Source organism: Pituophis catenifer, unplaced genomic scaffold (assembly GCF_029215685.1).
Source record: "Pituophis catenifer annectens isolate HBS135680 unplaced genomic scaffold, rPitCat1.0.hap2 SCAF_3, whole genome shotgun sequence".
Classification (NCBI taxonomy): domain Eukaryota; kingdom Metazoa; phylum Chordata; class Lepidosauria; order Squamata; family Colubridae; genus Pituophis; species Pituophis catenifer.
The window spans coordinates 161,608,801-161,627,148 of record NW_027256883.1 but is presented as its reverse complement, the minus strand read 5'-3'; the positions used below and the strand labels follow the sequence as shown (position 1 = coordinate 161,627,148).

The following is an 18,348-nucleotide window of genomic DNA, read 5'->3' as shown; positions in this document are numbered from 1 at the left end:
TTATTATTATTATTATTATTATTATTATTATTATTATTAGATGAGTCACACCTAATTTTAGAACCTTGCTTGCCATGGTCCTTAAACAAATCAGTGCAATTAAACAGCAGTGAAACATGCTGTCATTAAGTGAATCTGGCTTCTCCCATTGACTTTACTTGGCAGAAACTGGCTGGGAAAGGTTGCTAATGGAGATCACATCACCCTGGGATGTTGCAACCATTATAAATATGTACCGATTGCCAAGCACCTGAATTTTGATTGTATGATTGTGGGAATGCTGTGACAGTCATAAATGGAAGGAACGTAAGTCATTTTTGTTCAGTGCCATTGTAACTTTGAATGCTCACTAAATGAATGGTTGTAAGTTAAGGACTCCCTATCTAGCCAACACCAGGACCAGAGGTGGGATTCACTTACCTTCCCTACTGGTTCGCAAATGTGAGCGCACACGCTACCTCTGTGCATGCGCAGTAGTCGTGCATTACGTCTGAGCGGGTGGGCGGAGCCTCCCAGTGTTGCCACTACCGGTTCGTGCAATCCAGAGAGAACCGGCTGAATCCCACCACTGACCAGGACAGATAGCATAATTATTGTCCTTAATATAAAGCAAGGCCAGCATCATAGGGGCAAAAGTAAAAACTACAGTTGTCAGGATGTACCAATTATGCTGTAATAACTACTGTAATAAAGAAAGGCTTAGTAACAGCAATGAAGCACTTGCTCCAAATTCCTTTTAATAAATCAGTGAGTTTTCAGGAAAAAGGAGAATCTCAAACTGTTATTATAGCAACATCAGTTTAGATCTATTTTTTTCTTTTTTTGTATCATTTTGTGGCAATCATTTAAGCTTCCCACACCCACAGGTAGCACTCACTAGTTGTGATAAGGTTGGGGAAACTTCTTCAATGAGATGCATAGCATTTATGGAAGATGGTTAATGCGGCCCAGGGGCAAAGTCCTTCCCACCAGCTGCTTGGAAACAGTTTTTTCTTAACCCACAGAGCAATCAAGCTTTTAAAAAACAATCATTTGATGTCAAGGCATATGTGGGGTTTTAGGGGAAAGTCATGAAGGACAAACTGCTCTTGCCAAATGCTTCAGTTCATTTGAAAAATTATTTCCTATGCTTCAAACAGACTCTTTCGAAACCTCCACCAGTTATAATGTAAGCTCTAAAAAATTGTGGTTGATGTATGTATACAAGAAAAACAAATACAAAAGAATGAACCAAGTATGTGTCTGTCTGGATGTAAGCAAGAGAACGGGTTGAGTGTGTGTAAGAGAGAACTCAGACTTCCACTGGACTAATATTTAGTAAAACATGCTGTACTAAGCTCTAACCACTGCAGGCGTGCAGCTGACCTCTTTGCCCAGAGTCAAATTTGTCTTTGGGCTCATTATCAGTTTCTTACTATAATGAAAGTATCAGGAACCTTTAAAATAAAATAGTCTCTATGCACACATAACAAACTGAACTCTGTTCCTAAAAGGATCTTCCAACTTTGAAATGAGGTTCCAACTCCAAATCCTCCTCTTCCTCCTTCAAGTCTTGATTGGGCACAATATAGTTATCTTCTATGAAACCATCATCATCCTCTGGATAGCACTCAGAAGCTCCACTTATTGGTTGGTTCCTCCCATACATCATGTCCATGTCTCCTTCCTCAATATGGCTGCTTCCAACGGAACGAGAATCGGGCAACCGTTGATGATGATAGCTGGCATGCTTTTTCTGGAGCAATTTGCATTTGACAATCAATGCAATCAGGAGAGAGATGATGATAGCCAAAAGCACAAAACCAGCAAAGTAGATCCAGTTTTTCCCAGCTGTTACAGTAGAAGGTGTGGTAATAGCTGCTGCTGCAAAGAAAAGAAAGGTTATAAGATACAAGAGCTATTAATGTACTGGAAGGCTGCACCAAACTACAATTATGCCAAAATGATAACGTGTGCGTGGTGATGCCATCATGTAAATAGTACCATTACCATTACTTGTGTTCTGATATGTGATGCAAATATGTGAGATGTGGCATTTGCATCATGGTACTAGCCTCCACTTGCCACCTTATGCTTCTGTGGGTGATCTGAGCAATACTTTCTTTTAGTTGCATTTCCAAGCTTGCAAATCCTATGAAAACTTTTATGTAGAAGTAAATCCAATAGAATTCACTGAATGTACTTCTGAATAAATATGAATAGGACTGCCTCAGTATTCTCCCCTTACAAAATGTAAACAGGGAATAAAAAGAAGAAAAGTTCCATGAAAGACCTGGCTTCCATTATTAAGAAATAAAACACCATTTGTCTTCTCTGTTGCAAAGGATGTCATTCTCTAGAAAATGAAATATTATTGCGGAGTGAGAAGAGCAGTCAAAATGCACACCCAGTTATATAGTTTATTGTCTGTTTAATTCTTCAGTATAGCCTGAGGTACAGGAATACACTGAGATACAGACCGGAAAATAAAAAGCAAATGGTTGGGATCACATAATACACCAAACCACATTTTCGCCCAACATTGTATAGAAGCCCAACCTGTGTTTTTAGTTAATAGTTCAGTGTGATGTTAAAAAAAAACATGGTTTGGAGTACGGGGTTGTACCACACCCAAATAGGCCAATGCAGACTCAAAATACAGCCATTTCATGTAGAGAGTTGTGGGCTTTAGTAAAAATGACACTGAAATTCCTTGTGCTTATTCTTTATATTTGACAAGCATACATAATCTTGGTTTAAAATAATAGTCATTAAAATGTGTTAGAAATAATTTCTCAAAGAAGAAATAAGGAACAGCAACAAAAATCAAAAGTGTATGGGTTAGTTCATTGATTAGGGCATCAGCTATCAGATTGTTTTAAGACTGAATCATTTCTGATCGGGTTTTTCCTCCTTTGTTTTGTGTATGCATCCATGAGAGTGTCTGTTGTATGGGTTTAGGGTGGGCTGATTACCCCAATTAAAAGCTACTAAATAGACCCCTTTAGAAAGATCGAATTAAATACCAAAAAAAATCTGAACAGGATTTCCCAGTTTTTTTCTTTTTTTCTCTTCAAAGCAATTATTTTGCAAACCCCACTCCCTTCAAAGGGACCTTTGGGGGAAGATGAGAAAAAGTGATATTTCTTATCATTATAGTTTCAGAGGACACTCATCACTTTTATCAAAGTAGGAACTTCCTCACTGCCAAATGGCCTGGTTGGCCTGGATCAGCAATGGATCCTGGTTTGTGATGACTAGGACTCCAATTCATCTCAACGAAAAGTTTTCTAGGGAATAATTTGTGATAGCTTTGGGACTGGAGGGAGGAATGCCACATGGAATAAAAACCATACAATTGTGTTGTTACTCTAAATCTACAAGGTTGGAATCGTATATTTTGCTTCACTTACTATCATTTTCTAATGGTGATGGCTTCTTCGTAGCCACAATATGAAGGAACTGAAGTTTTCTTCTGTGGCTCACAGTCTCATAATCCGAAGTTCTGATTTCTTGAGTCTGGAGTTCTATGTTTAAATGATAGACAATCTGTTTAAGAAATAGCTTCACTGTTTGTTTGTTTCTGTTGCTCTACATCTTGATTTACTATATGTTGGTTCTCACATTTCATTGATAAAATGTACAGACATTCTTTTACAAAACTTAAAAAGATAAGGAAAACTTTTTCATTTATACACTCAGGTTGCTCAAATATCCTTGTTTTAATTGTTAAATTGACTACCAGATATATTTGCATTCCAGTCCACTATTTAACTGTTAATGTATAATACATGAACATATTGACTGAGTTCATGTATTGCATTAAACTATAATTTATATTTGCTTTAGGATGAAGTATAACCTCAACTGCAATAATTTTTAAATCACAGTGATATGTAAACTCTGCAATTGTTGATTATTCAATAAACCATCAGTGAAAATTTTGCCTTAGTGTCTTGAGTCACTCACATTTAAGCAAAGTGAGAGTTGTTTGTGTGGGTCTCCCCCCCCCCCCCATGAAACTGGAAAGATTCAAACATTTATAAGATTGGTCTTGTGCTCTTTTTAAGATGTTACGCACAGATGTTGCACGTATTCACAGTCATTATTTTTTCATAACTCAAAACTAAGTCCTACGCACAACCAAGAAAGTCAGCCATGCAATAATATTATTTGTGTACTAACACAAAAGTTGATTCAACATACCCTGTTTCCCCCAAAATAAGACATCCCCTGATATTAAATCCAGTCGGGCTTTTGTGCACATGGCAATAAGGCCAAGCGCTTATTTCAGGGTTCAAAAAAAAATATAAGACAGGGTCTTGTTTTTGGGGAAACATGCGTAGCTTTTTTTTACCCTGATAGAAGAACATATTACTGAATCCCTTCTCTTGGATAATCTTAGCCTCACCTTCTTTTTCTGGCACTGCTTGTTGGAAAGGAGTTAAGGAATCACTGCACACTGAAGGGTTCCCCTGAAGTTTAATATGGAGAATTAATTAGAATTAGGCAGGAAAAATGGAGAGGTCCAGAGATTAAAGTTTGTTGTTGTTCAGATGTAGAGAGTGAAGGCTTTTCAAACCTCGGAAGCTCATTCGGTGCACATAAGAAATGTCACAGCTGCTTAGATCCAAAAGGCGAAGAGGACCAAGGTTACAGAACAGGGAGGAGGAAAGAGTAGGAATGCTGTTGCTGGAAAGATTTAGGGAATGTAAGGAAGGGAAGCTGCTCAGAAAAGGTCCATGCTTGGGCATTGTCAGAGAATTGAAAGATAGATCTAGAATGGTAATATGTCTGGGAAGAAAACTGGGAGGATGGAGAAGGCTCTTTCCACTGCAGACAGCCTGTCCCTACAAAAATATAACCACATGTGAAATATTAAGAAATTCAATGGAATTAATGTTTCAAACTAACTTGGGAATTTTTCTTTCCACAAGAATCATTGAGTGAAATCACATTGTTCCCTTCTTTTACGTAAAACTAAAAACAGAGTTTAAAATGAAATTTGGATTATTTGCCAGGAACCTTGATATATTACCTCACAAGTGGTTTTTGATGTTACTGGTTGTAAACAGATAAAGTTTTTAGAAACCTTTTCTTTTTTGCCAAATGTTATAATAAAAAATTAAATACTTTCAGTTACTTAGTATAGTACAGTACTTTCACACTGAACAGGCAGCACTTATTTTGTAACATTTCCCCCATCCTTCACTTTTGTCAAAGATGATATCTTGAGCTACTTTTACCTTTTACACAGAACTTATATGTGGGAAAAAAATATGTGTTAATTACACATCACCCTTTAGCTCTCTTCGCTTTCACCATTCTTTGTTACACATGTTCATCCCAGGTTGGAGCAATAAGCTATTTCAAGGGTGGCAGTGCATGTTTAGGATCCAGCTTTCTTGAAAGAAGACTTGATGTAGTAGTTATCAACCATCTGCTTGTGCAGTCTTGAGAGTGTGTGCTTCAGGACACCTCATCTGATAGCTAGATTTAAAGAAATCTAAATAGCCAAGATTTGAGGAAGATAGAGATTTGTTCATATCATCTCAATTACCATGTTTATTATGGTAATTATGTAAATTTGAACTTTATCTACAAAACCTGTATTCAACCAGTCATCAGACTTTCTCACGGTCTAAGATTCTCCCATTGAGAACATTTAATCTAGTCTACAATTTGTAGAAATCATTCCTTGCTTACCATTTTATCAATGTTACAAGGATGTCCAGATATCACAGACCATGGCAAAAGGATGCTGGAGATCCAGAGGTACCAAATATTTTTCATTTTGCTTTAAAAAAAACTGCAGGAGAGAAAAAGAATGCAATGCATGTTTGGTGATACAACAATAACCTTATGGGCCAGACCTCAACTTAACAGTATTGTAACAAGGTGACAATGTGAAAAGTAAAACATGATTATTTTCAGCCTCCTAAAAAACTTGTACACCTCTCATATTACCTGATTCATAAATCCTGTGAGCCCTGGTGGTGCAGTGGTTAGAATGCAGTACTGCAGGCTACTGCTGCTGACTGCCAACTGCCTGCAATTTGGCAGTTCGAATTTCACGAGGCTCAAGGTTGACTCAGCCTTCCATCCTTCCAAGGTCGGTAAAATGAGGACCCTGATTGTTGGGGGCAATATGCTGACCCTGTAAACCACATAGAGAGGGCTGGAAAGCACTGTGACGCGGTATATAAGTCTAAGTGCTATTGCTATAAGTGCTAAGTATGGTTTGTCCAGCATACCACACTCACTTGATAGACACAATATCCCATTTTATTTAAGAGCTGTGGTGACACAGTGATTAGAATGCAGTATTGCAAGCTAACTGACTGCTCACTGCAGGAGTTCGATTCTGACTGGCTCAGGGTTGACTCAGCCTTCCATCCTTCCGAGGTCAGTAAAATGAGGACCCAGATTATTGGGGGCAATCTGCTGACTCTGTAAAACTGCTTAGCGAGGGCTGTGAAGCACTGTGAGGATATATAAGTCTAAGTGCTATTGCTGCTATTATTTAGATTATTTAAATTATTTAGAAACCACAGTATCAGACTTCATAAAATATATTCATGCAAACCTCAGACAGACAATACTATATGTAAATCCAGTTAAAAACCATGAGTGCAACTTACATGTCAGGTTTCAATGTCATCTCAAATAAATTGCACTCCCAAACAATTAATCTTTGCTGAAATATTCCAGTTATTGAGTACGACAGATCTGGCCCCGACTTCGTTGTAGCCGAAGTCTGACCCCCAAACCCTTCCCTTTCCATTCCCCAATTCTCATCTTCTCATTGGCCATCTTCCAAGTCAGTCTCCCCAGCTTCTGACCTCACCCCACAGGGATGTCCCCCCTCCCATCCCATCTCCTAGGGGATATTATCTACAGAGAAAATAAGTAGGTGAAAAGTCAAGCCTCATCTCCTCCTTTTTATGGCAGCATCAGAATGCTGACATTACATTTATAATATAAATAGCGTACGTGGGCATGTACCTACCATCCACAGGATTGTGGTTGTGGTGGTTGTAATATCTCATCTTGAGCGCTAATCTGATACCATGATCCAATCCTGGTTGTTTAAATTTAGCATTCAAGTTGAGATACAGTGTTTCTCCAAAAATAAGACATCCCCTGATAATAAGCCCAATCGGGCTTTTGAGCGCATGTGCTAAAATAAGCACATATTGAAAATAAGCCCTCCCCGAAAATATTTAAATGCATGCACAGCCGGTCCCCGCCATTTCCTCTGGTTAGGGTTAGGGAGACAGAGCCGGAAATCAGGTAAGACGGCAAGAGGAGCCCATCATACTAGATTGATGTTGAAGGAGGCATTATCAAAAAAGTAAAACAGAAAATTCAGGCCAGAAAGGAAGATAAACAAAAATAAATGAATAAAAGCAAAATCTGAAATAACATTAAAATGCTGAACAATCAAGTTGGAAAAGGACAATTGTTTGACTTCAAAGAAGCGGGAGGGATTGGTAGAAGAAAAGTCAGTTGCAATTTGGTTCAAAATGAAGCTCCTGCTAATTAAGCCACATAGTGTTCAGGAGGGGCAACTGCATGAAATTTTGCTGCATCTCATTGCTTTTGTCAATGGGAAACTTCTGTTTTAAATACATTGCTCTCCACAAAAGTGACAAACTATAAAAGCAAATAACACAAACAGCTTCATAATTTTCCTATCAGCTTCTCCCCTGGTGAAGAAAAGAGTGAGTTTTCTTTAGCCCTTTCAGAACAAGTAAGTTCATGCTTTAGACATGAAAGCCGGCTGGGTGACTTTGGGCCAGTCATACTCTCTAAACCTAACTCATTTCACAGAGTTGTTGTTGGGGAAAACAGGAGGAGCAAGGAACATTAGGTGTGTTTGCTGCCTTGAGTTTATAAAAAAATAATAAAGGATAAAATATTTACAGAAGCCCTTCTGCCTCATCAGCTAATTGTGATTCTTGGTTTATATGGGGATGACAGTATGTTTGAGAAGAATTGCAAGGAATGGAAATATTGTTTATTATGATTATTGACCAACCAACATAAAACAAAAAAGCATACAGGGTAGACAATAGAGCAATAAGATGACACATACTCTTACTTTAACTCTCTGGCTGAATTTTACAGACAATGAAATATTTCAAACATTCAGGGGGAAAGATATATCTGTCAGAGAATCAGTTCTAGAAATTAGTCATTTAAGAAAAACAATCCCTGAGAATTTTGTTATTAAAGAGGCTATAAGGCAAAAACTGCTTAGGAGATGCTGGGTACTCAACAATCTGGACAACAACTTTAAAGTCGTTGTCAGTGACTTTAAGATGTATGGATTTCCCTAACATGGAAGGGGAATCCTGGGAGTTGAAGTCACACATCTTAAAGTCGTTGAAGTTGAGAAACACTGCTATAGAGCTGTTATACAGAACTTTGCTACTATGGCTTCTTCTAAACCACCAACCTGAGTTGTTTGAGATCATTCTCACTCTATCTAGCAAGTCTAGTCCTAATTCAAGAAGTTAATCTCTTGAGCTGCCGTAGGATTGGCCTTGGCAGATTGACAACAGATGTCTCTATTATAGGCAGTACAAGTTATTTGTATACTACAAATCCTTGCCTTTGCTAGAAATTGAAATCCATAACCCCCGAATGGCAACAGGTTGTCTCTTACTAATTGAATCTGATAATGTGAGCTTTAAGATTCAAACCACATGGTTCTTCCTGGGGTTATCTGCCTTTCCTGTCAATCATTATTGCATTTAGCACACTAAAACAATTCTTTCTTACTTCTGCTCAATGGTCTAAGGTAGTTGCAAGAAGAAAAAGAAAAAAAAAATGAAAAAATGAGTTTTGAAAAAAGCAGAAGCATTTGGCTAACTCAGGTTTAAAAAAATCACAATAAATTAGATTTTGAAGAGGCATTACTGGCTTTGCAAAGTTACATTGATCTTCATTGGTCATTTAGGTTTTTAAGAACTGGTCTCAGTGCTGATGTCCTTGTCTCTATATAGAACTTGGCCCCAGGTTTCCTCACATACAAGACACACAGACTTAAGAAGTTCCATATTGCTTACCTTCTGCTAAAAAAAAAAAGGAGTCTGATTTCCTGATTCTGAGCCACTCTGCCTCCAGTTTAATGAAGCAGCAAATGTGTAGTTTCCTGTTGGAGAGGATTCTCCCATCCCCCGTGTTTACATGCACACCTGCACACCCTACCCCTGCTCCGTTTCACCCCAAATTGTGCATGGCCATGAGGCAGGACATTTCAATCTGAAATATTTATCCTGCTTGTATACTTTTCACTGTTCTCCAAATGCTCCCTGCAGGAAGAAAACTATTTACCTCAGAGCTCATGCCAAGCTCTCACTGGGTGTGCTCCTCTGCTTTCTCCCGGGTGCTCTTCCTTCCTGGATCTGTGCACTAGGGGAGTGGCAGGTGCCTAAGAAAATGAAAGGTAAACGTGAAAAGGGTGAAAGGTAATGAAGCTGGTTACACATTAACTGCAATCAGCTTCTCTGGTCTTTTTGGAAATGATTGGACAAACATGGTCAACTTAAATAGCACAGTTGGAGAGAGGTTATGTATAAAATGCCCATATTTGTTTACACCAGCCTATGTATTAACTCTGGTTTCCTAATCTAAAACATATGTATGTGCATGCTTGAAGGATAACAGTTCAGCTATGGAGCTTATCTTTTTTGTGCAGGGGTCCAAAGTCCAAGTTTATTCCCAACATCTCCATGTACAGCCATGGGGAAAATATCTGTACACCTGTCCCTCCAGTTGGATTATGATACCATTCTTTAGGAGCAGAAAATTGTTGCATGAAGTTGGTTGAATATCCCTATCATGCCTCTCTTATGAGGTAATTATGAAACAAGTGGCTCCAATGATAATTTGGGGGGAGGGATTCCTAGAGGAAGCAATCCCTTTACTTTTTAGTTTTATCACTGTTGTTGTGACTATTACTTACTCCTGTTATTATCCTGAGCGGCATGGTGGCTCATTGGTTAAGATGCTGAACTTGTTGGCTGGAAAGCTAGGTTTGAGACCCAAGTGCCACCCAAAGGGATGAGCTTCCAACCTCGCCCCAGCTCCTTCCAACCTAGCAGATTGAAAGCATTCAAATGCGAGTAGATAAATAGGTACCACTTCAATTGGAAGTTAACAGTGCTCCCTGACTTCATTCTGGCCACATGACCGTGGAAATGTCTTCCAACAGGGATGGCTCAATGGCCTTGAAATGGAGATGAGCACCACCCATTACAGTTGGCAACAATTAGTGGAATAATACTGGTAACCACAGGGACTCCATCTTTTTTACTTGTTATTATAAACAGAAGGTGAGTGTTCTAAAAATCCAGGTGCTGTGGTTAGTTTATTGTTCAGTATATACAATCATTTGTTTAATGACCATTTGAAGCTAAAGTGACTTATGACTGTTTTTCATACCTACAATCATTGCAGCATCCCGTGGTCACATGATCATAAGTTGGACGCTCAGCAGCTGCAACTGGCAGGTATTTATGACTGACCTTTTGTGACCCTCTGACAAGCAAAGTCAATGGGGAAGTCAGATTCACTTAACAACTGTGTTACTAACTTAACAATTGCAGTGTTTCACTTAACAACTGTTCCAAGAAAGGTTGTAAACTGGGGCAAAGCTAAGTTAACAACTGCCTTTCCTATGAATGGAAAGTTTGGGCACAACCGTGGTCATAATTTGAGGACTACAGTAATGTAGTAATGTTGTTCCAATAGCTGTTGTCTATAATCCACAATTACATTAAACCAATAGTGTGAGGCACTTATGTAATTTGGCTCCACCTCATGATAACTAACATAAGTACATATTGTAAATGAACCATTTATGCATTCATTTCTAATACACAGAATGTCATTTACCATCTGCTGTTTCTCTCTCCACACCCACCCCTGAACTCTCTTGTGGATATTTATAGTAACTTGAAACCCAAATTAGAAATAATAAAGTTTACTATATTGTGAAAATGTAGCCAGTGACTGGTCTGTGTATCACACTAACGCCATTCTCCTGAAGCCATAGAGATAGTATTGTCCATGTTTTGCAATACACTGTCCTTCTTAGTGTTTCTTTTGGAAGTAAAACCTCATTCCCACTCTCATTTTTTGATTTACTATAACAATTCTTCACTTGCTGTAGGGCAGAGGTGTCCAATCTTGGCAAAGTTTAAGACTTGTGGACTTCAACTCCCAGAATTCCCCAGCCAGCCCTCTTTCTACAATCTTTTTCTAATGCAATATAATATCAGAAAATATCTTAATGGATGTAATGGTTGAAGTTTCGGGGCAATTAGAAAATGATTTACAGTGGTTATATTCACTAATTTGGTTCTTGTTGGAACTAGCCTCTCAATTGCCTGTGGTGAATTTATTTAATTATTAAATGTATATCTAAAGTGATTCTGGGTGGCTTACAATACAATATAAAAACAATTTAACATTACATGAATACAACAATTGTAATACAAAGTTATATACATGCACCCCAACTTTAAGGGGGAGGTCATGAGACTTCTAGTATGAGATCCAAACAAACAAGAGCTCTATAGCTCTCTAGTCTCAGATTGCAAACTAATAAAAAAAATTGGACCTATTATGCCTTATAATCCGTGAACACATGTGGTTTCTTTAACAAACACACAAAAAAGAAACCGAGGCATTGTAAAATCAAACTTCTTCCTATGGAGCATGTCTGGTTCCCAGTTATAGATGTGTAAGCAGGCATTTGTATTGGGTCTTGTTTCCTTTGTTAATCAGTGCTGTTGGATTACACAGTGCCACTTGCTTAAATGCCTATTTTGCCTTCCCCATTCAAGGAATCAATTGATTTCTGCACTGCCCCTTATCAGTGATATTCAGCTATATTCAGCTGGATGCTTCTAGCACCGTAAATGCTTTGTAATGCTCATCTTGAGTTCATCTTTTCAATTTATAGCCTATCTCAGAACTCATCCAGAAAGTTCTACAAATTGTGGAGGTTGAAGACAAAATGCTAACCAAGCACAGCAAAAATGTTTACAAGAGGCAATTGCACTATGTACTACTGTGGGTGTATTCCCTGCATGCTATTTGAGCATCTCCTGCACACTAAATTGCTACATTTGTTAGTTGCCAACTATAGGTACAGGGAACCAGCACAAAGCAGCACATGAGGATGCAAACGGCACAAACTTTTACAATAAGAAACTCAGCTATTGTGGAAAATGTGTATCCATGGAAGAAAACATCTCTAGTCTATGGGGCTCTACCATACTGTGCCATCCATATTAAAAACACTACGATCACACTTTAATAGAAACATCCAAAAGGGACTTGGAATGTTTATCATTTCAAAAGATTTGATGGCACTTCTCAGATGCAAGCTAATGATTGGAAACCATATAAAGTAGGCCTGACGTACATCTCCAAAACATGCAACAAATCTTGATGGATCTAGATGGATCAGATATGATAACAATTGGTGAAGATTACTGTCTTCTAAATCCAGTTGTATGATTTACCAATATCCAGAACATTTCAAAGACTATCTAATGATAATACATTCCATCTCCACTCTATACAATTTATGAATTATGATTCTGTACATTAGTGTATCTATATACTGTTTGTGTTGCTAGTATATTTGTCATGGGGAAAAAGTGTGTGCCTCTGTAAATCATTTCTGAGGGAGTTGTTTTATTTGTGTGTGTGTGTGTGAATGTGCACATGCACACACATGCACGCCTTTGAGTCAATGTTGACTCCTGGAAACCTGCCTGGACTAGCCTCTACAGTTTTCTTGGCAAGATTTCAGAAGTGGTTTGCCACTGCTGTCCTCCTTAGAAAGGAAGACTGAGAAAAAGTGACTGATCGAAGGTCACCCAGCTGGCTTTGTAATTATGGTGGGCCTAGAATTCTGGCCTCCTAATTTCTAGCTTGCTGCCTAAAGCAACTACATGATCCAAACTACGTGATCTCATTATGTGTTTGTTTTTTCCCAGCACAAATTCAGGCCAGACATTGTCCAAGGCCAACCACGTGAAGGAAGGAGAGGATATAAATGTGCATAGAGAAATTATTGCTGATAAGTAAGTGAAAGGAGAGAGAACCAATTTAGTGTAGTGGTTAAGACACCAGGCTAAAAACCAGGAGACCTTGAGTTCTAGTGCTGCCTTAACATCTCAAAACACAGCAATGAGCACAGCAATTGAGTTTTGTTAATCTAAGTTGAAGGATCTAGCACAGGAGTGGGTAATTTCCAAAACTCAAATGTCCCAGCATGAATGGCATGTTGAGGACCATGCTATGAAAATCAGCAAAGCCAGGATCTTTGGGGGGTGTTGTGGCCCGTCAGCAGTCTGTGCGGATTGTAGCTGACTCTGATAGTGAGGAGGCTGGTGTGGTGTTGTGCCAGCAGCCTGTGCAGCTGGCACTCGAGTCAGACAATGAGGAGGCTGGAGAAGATGTGGTGCCAGAGGCGGGGATTCAGCCAGGGCCTTCAGAACCTCCAGAAACTCCCATAAGTGAAGAGGACGAAGAGGAGGAGCCTCTTCTCGATGCACGGGCGCGCAGAGTGGCCAAAAGGCAGGACTGGCTCCTCAGAAGGAGATCTCCTCAAGAGTAAGGTTTGGGGCTAATTGGCCACTCCCTTAGCCTATTTAAGGAGGAACGCCGACTGAAGCAATTTGTAGGAAACAACTTTAGTTCACTCTACTTTGCGTCTGGATTCTCTGCAGAATTGCTTCTGGGTTTTCTGCCAACCTTAGTAAGATTGTGATTACTTTATCTTTGGTTTCTTGTAGGCTGTTAAGAAAGTTTATTAACAGCCTTTGTTTTGAAAAAGACTGAGTTATTTTAGTAAATTAAGTTTTGTACAAACTTTGTGTGTGCTCTGTTCTTTGGGATCCGTAGCTGGGGCAGAATGGGGGGGGTGCCCAGAGATTTTAAGGGGCTTATATAGATTTAAGTCACCTGTTCTACCACTTAGCCAGGAGGAGAAGGAGAAGGAGACAAGACACTTTTAATTCCAGGCCATGCTTTTTACTCTATTGTTATAATGCTTTGTGCGCAGCCAGATATGTCTTTTGTGACATGAGGAAGTAATAAAATGCATGAGATATAATCATAACAACTGCATTTAATTAAAAATTAGAAAGAGTGAGCATACTATTGCATTTATTAGAGTAAGGCTGAGATAAGTAACCATTCTCAATTAGCTCTTTTTTGAGAGTGAAAGTAAACCTTAAATCAGTCAGATTGTGAATCTCAAATCAGGAACATGCTATTTTCTGTTCTCATAACATATGTAACACCTACAGCCATTGATTTTGTGAATTTTCATTAGCTGTGATGCTGGCAGCCCACTGTCAAAACTAGCTGATTCAACCAACTTTCTGCAGGAAGTAACTACTATGCCAGCAATCTTTGTATCAGACTGATGTCAGAGGTGGGTTTCAGCAGGTTCTGACCAGTTCTGGAGAAACGGTAGTGGAAATTTTGAATAGTTCGGAGAACTGGTAGTAAAAATTCTGACTGGCCATCTATTCTTTGCCTCCCAAGTCCCAGCTGATCAGGAGGAAATGGGGATTTTGCAGTAACTTTCCTCTGGAGTGGGGTGGGAATGGAGATTTTACAGTATCCTTCCCTTGTCACGCCCATCAAGCCACGCCCACCAAGCCACGCCATGTCCACCAAGCCACACCCACAGTACTGGTAGTAAAAAAATTTGAAATCCACCACTGACTGATATATATATTATAGATCAAAAAGTAATATTCATTTTATTATTAGCCACTTTCACCATTGACTAAGGAAACACTAACTTGCCTGGCCACTGCAGCCAATCAACGTTTGCCTTCAGCAGTGACTTCTATGATCCTGTAAAAAACTTTTTTCCAAATCAGTTTTTCTATTCAGCATTTTTCTTACATGATTATGTCAGCAAAATAGATCATTTGATTGATTTCATTTGTGTGGATGAAGACTCATTCATTTTGCATATACCTGTAGCACCAAAGGAATAGTTGACTGGGGTCAGTTGATCACTTTTTGGTGTTTCTATAATATACTAACCACACCTCACCCCCCACTAATTCAGTAAAGGGCATGTTTATCTGATCTAGGTTTAAAAACTCCAGAAACCACTGGATGGCAGCAAGGTGTTTTTGTATTCCTTTGCTGTCATTGAGGGCTGTAGATCTGACAGCTCTGATTAAGAGTATCATGGGAACATAGATAGCCATACTGATTACTCCATCTGGTCCAATATTGTTGACACTATTTGAATAGTTGACAGCTTTGGTTGACAGTTGTCCAAGTTTTCAGACTGGGAATGCCAAGGACTCATTCTGGGACTTTTTGCATATTGGCTTGAAATTCTAGGATTTGAACTCCATATGTCATAAAGTTGCCAAAGTTGAGAAACTCACTTATTCATAGTCTGCTTGCATAGGATTGCTACTATCATGGATATTTTACTCAAATTCATCTGTCTGAACTTGTCCCAGCAGCCAACAGGTTTAGCCTGTCCAGCCTTTTTCTTATCACAAAGTCACTCTAAAAGACATACTACGTTTCACAAAAGGACGTGGGAATCAATTTTTTTTAAAAAGTCACATTTACATATAATTTAGTTGTAAGAAAGCTGGCAACTGTAATTGTCCTGGAGTGTTGAGAATGGGATTTCCTTTTGCCTTGCTATCTCATGACACCACACTTCCCAAGGTTTCTTGCGGACAAGGACTGGCTGCTAGCTGTGCAACATACGTAAATGAAATGCATATATGAAATAAGTAAATGCAAATACCATATTTCACTCTTCTAGAACCAGGCATTTGAGAGTTCTGTAACCATACCAGATAAGCCTTATCCAGATTCTAAGATAACATATTCTGCCCTCTTTCAAATACATTCTGGAGTCAATAATAATTACACAATCCAGAGAGCAGACTAGTTTGTTTTAGCAAGTATATTTTTACTCACCTTCCCCCCCGCCCTCTGTCTCACCTCCATCTCCATCTCTGCCATATTTCTAGTCTCAGTTTATTATTCAGCTTTAGTATTATATACTTTTTTTGTTTAAATCTGTTTAAAAAGGAAAATAAACACTAATACAACCTAATATAAAGTGAGAAAAAAAGAAATCAAAGAGAAAGCTAGATATGCAAGAAAGGGAAAAATAGTAAAAAAAGAAAAGAGAAAAGAGAAAAGAAAAGAAAGAAAAAAGAAAGAAAAAGATTCAAACAATAGTTTTTGATTTTCTTTGTAACTGTTATAAATGATAAATTTACTTCTTACTCCATAATTCATTTTTATTTCCATTTCTTTCTTTACTAAAAGTTTTACAAAAAAAACATAAAAACTAACACCAACTAATGAAGAGCAAAAGGAACCAAGAAAGAAGATAGAAAAGATAAAAAGTTCAGAAAGAGAGAATGAAAAGAAATAAAAAAAGAAACTTCAATTTTCTTCTGCAGCAAAAATAAGTTCATTTAAAACATTAACTCTTAATGTATGATTATAAAAAAGAGCTCACTTTTTCTGTTATCCATTTTTTTTCTATTTCCATTTCTCTTGGAAAATTAAAAATTATCTTTATGGATAATTGCCATTATAGAATTTTAATTTGCTCAGACATATTTATCTTCTCTGAAAAATTATTTTCTTAGTTTTTTTATTTATTTCATCCAAAATAGCTTGCATTTTCTCTTCTTTTTAAGTTCACCATTCTGTTGCATAAAATAACCTCTAATAAAAGTATTACTTGCATCCCAAACCATTCTTAAATCAATACCTTTATCTAAATTATTTTCAAAAACCCCTTTAATATCTTTTTACAATCCTCCTGTCAGTCCTGGAAACCATCCATTCTGCTTCTTTCATTCAGCCTCCATTTTTTAAAAAATAGATTTTTCTTTATAAATCAAATTCACAGAACTAAATTCTGACAAACTCTTTGATAATATCTCTACTTTAGAAACCGCAGTCTTTGAAATCCAAATGATGTCTATTCTTAAAAAAGGTTTTTGTCTTTCAGAAAAGCAAGTATACTCTCTTAATTGCCATCTTTCTGTCTCCACATATCATCTAGTCTTAAATTGTCCATCAAATCAAAGAAAATGTTTGCTTTGAATGATTTTAATATTTTTCTCAGAAGTTCTGTCCCTTTGTAGGATTGCCATTACAATCCGCACCAAACGCCAATTTTCATAAATAAAATATATTAATCTCTCTGTTTATTAAATAACTTCTCTTCATTTGGGGTATAAATTCCCAAATCAAAGTCTTCCATCCCAAAAGTTAAGCTTTAGTGTTGCATAAGACTGATACTTAGTAAAATAAGATACAGTATTTCAAGGTTTTGCCCTGCTATATTTGTAGTAGTCTTCTAGATACCCTAAAGCAGGGGTGAAATGCTTCCGGTTCGGACCGGATCGCCTGATCTGGTAGCGATGGAGGCGGGTGGTTCGGAGAACCGGTAGCAAAAATCTCTGCCCCCCCCCCCATGCTTACCTGAGCCACACAATCATCTGAGGCTTTTTTTTTACTTTTAAAAGCATTTTTTCTACAACCTCTTCGGTCTAAAAAATGCTTTTAAAAGTAAAAAAAAAAAGCCTCTGATGATCGCGCGGCTCAGCTGGGATCGTCAAAGGCTTTTAAAAGAAAAAGAATTTTTTTCTTTTAAATGCCTCTGATGATCCAAACTGAGTTGCCTGATCATCAGAGCCATATAAACCAAAAAAAGTCTCTGCCGATCAGGCAACTCAGCTGGGATCATCAGAGCCTTTTGAAAGCATTTTTTTACAACCTCTTCGCTGAAGAGATTGTAGAAAAAATTGTTTTAAAAGTAAAAAAAAAAAAAGGCTACACCCACCCAGTCACATTACCCCCCCACCAAGCCACACCCACAGAACCGGTAGTAACTAATTTTAGATTTCACCACTGCTTCTAGATACCCTAAAGCAGTTCCTGCTCATCTGTGTTTGTAATTCTGTGTTCAGACTATTAATGCAAACTCTGGTGAAGAAACACTCCTGCTCAGGAGTGAAATCTACTTACCTTCCCCACCGGTTCAGAGGTGCATGTGCCGCTCACGTGTGCGTGCGTCACGTGTGCACGCAGACCCTCTGTGCATGCGCAGAGGGTAAAAAACAGGTTACTTCCTGGTTAAAACTAGGAAGTAACGACGACCGGGAGGGTGGGTGGGCAAAGCCTAGTGCTGTCATTGCTACCGATTCTCCGAACCACCTGCCACCATCACTACTGGTTTGGCCTAACTGGGCCGAACCGGTAGCATTTCACCCCTGTTCCTGCTGCGTCCTATTGGGGAATTAGGTCAAGGAGAGGTCA

The 18,348-nt window shown here is 38.4% G+C and overlaps 1 protein-coding gene across 1 annotated transcript; it reads right to left on the bottom strand.

The window, feature by feature from the left end:
- Window positions 1-743: 743 nt before the first annotated feature.
- Window positions 744-9,386, bottom strand: CUNH1orf210 (chromosome unknown C1orf210 homolog). The gene is given in 5 exon segments (XM_070939636.1): window positions 744-1,863; window positions 3,393-3,506; window positions 4,391-4,829; window positions 5,686-5,788; window positions 9,322-9,386. Coding segments are annotated over 4 exon segments (1,017 nt in total). The 5' UTR covers window positions 5,773-5,788; window positions 9,322-9,386; the 3' UTR covers window positions 744-1,486.
- Between the last annotated feature and the right edge of the window lie 8,962 nt (window positions 9,387-18,348).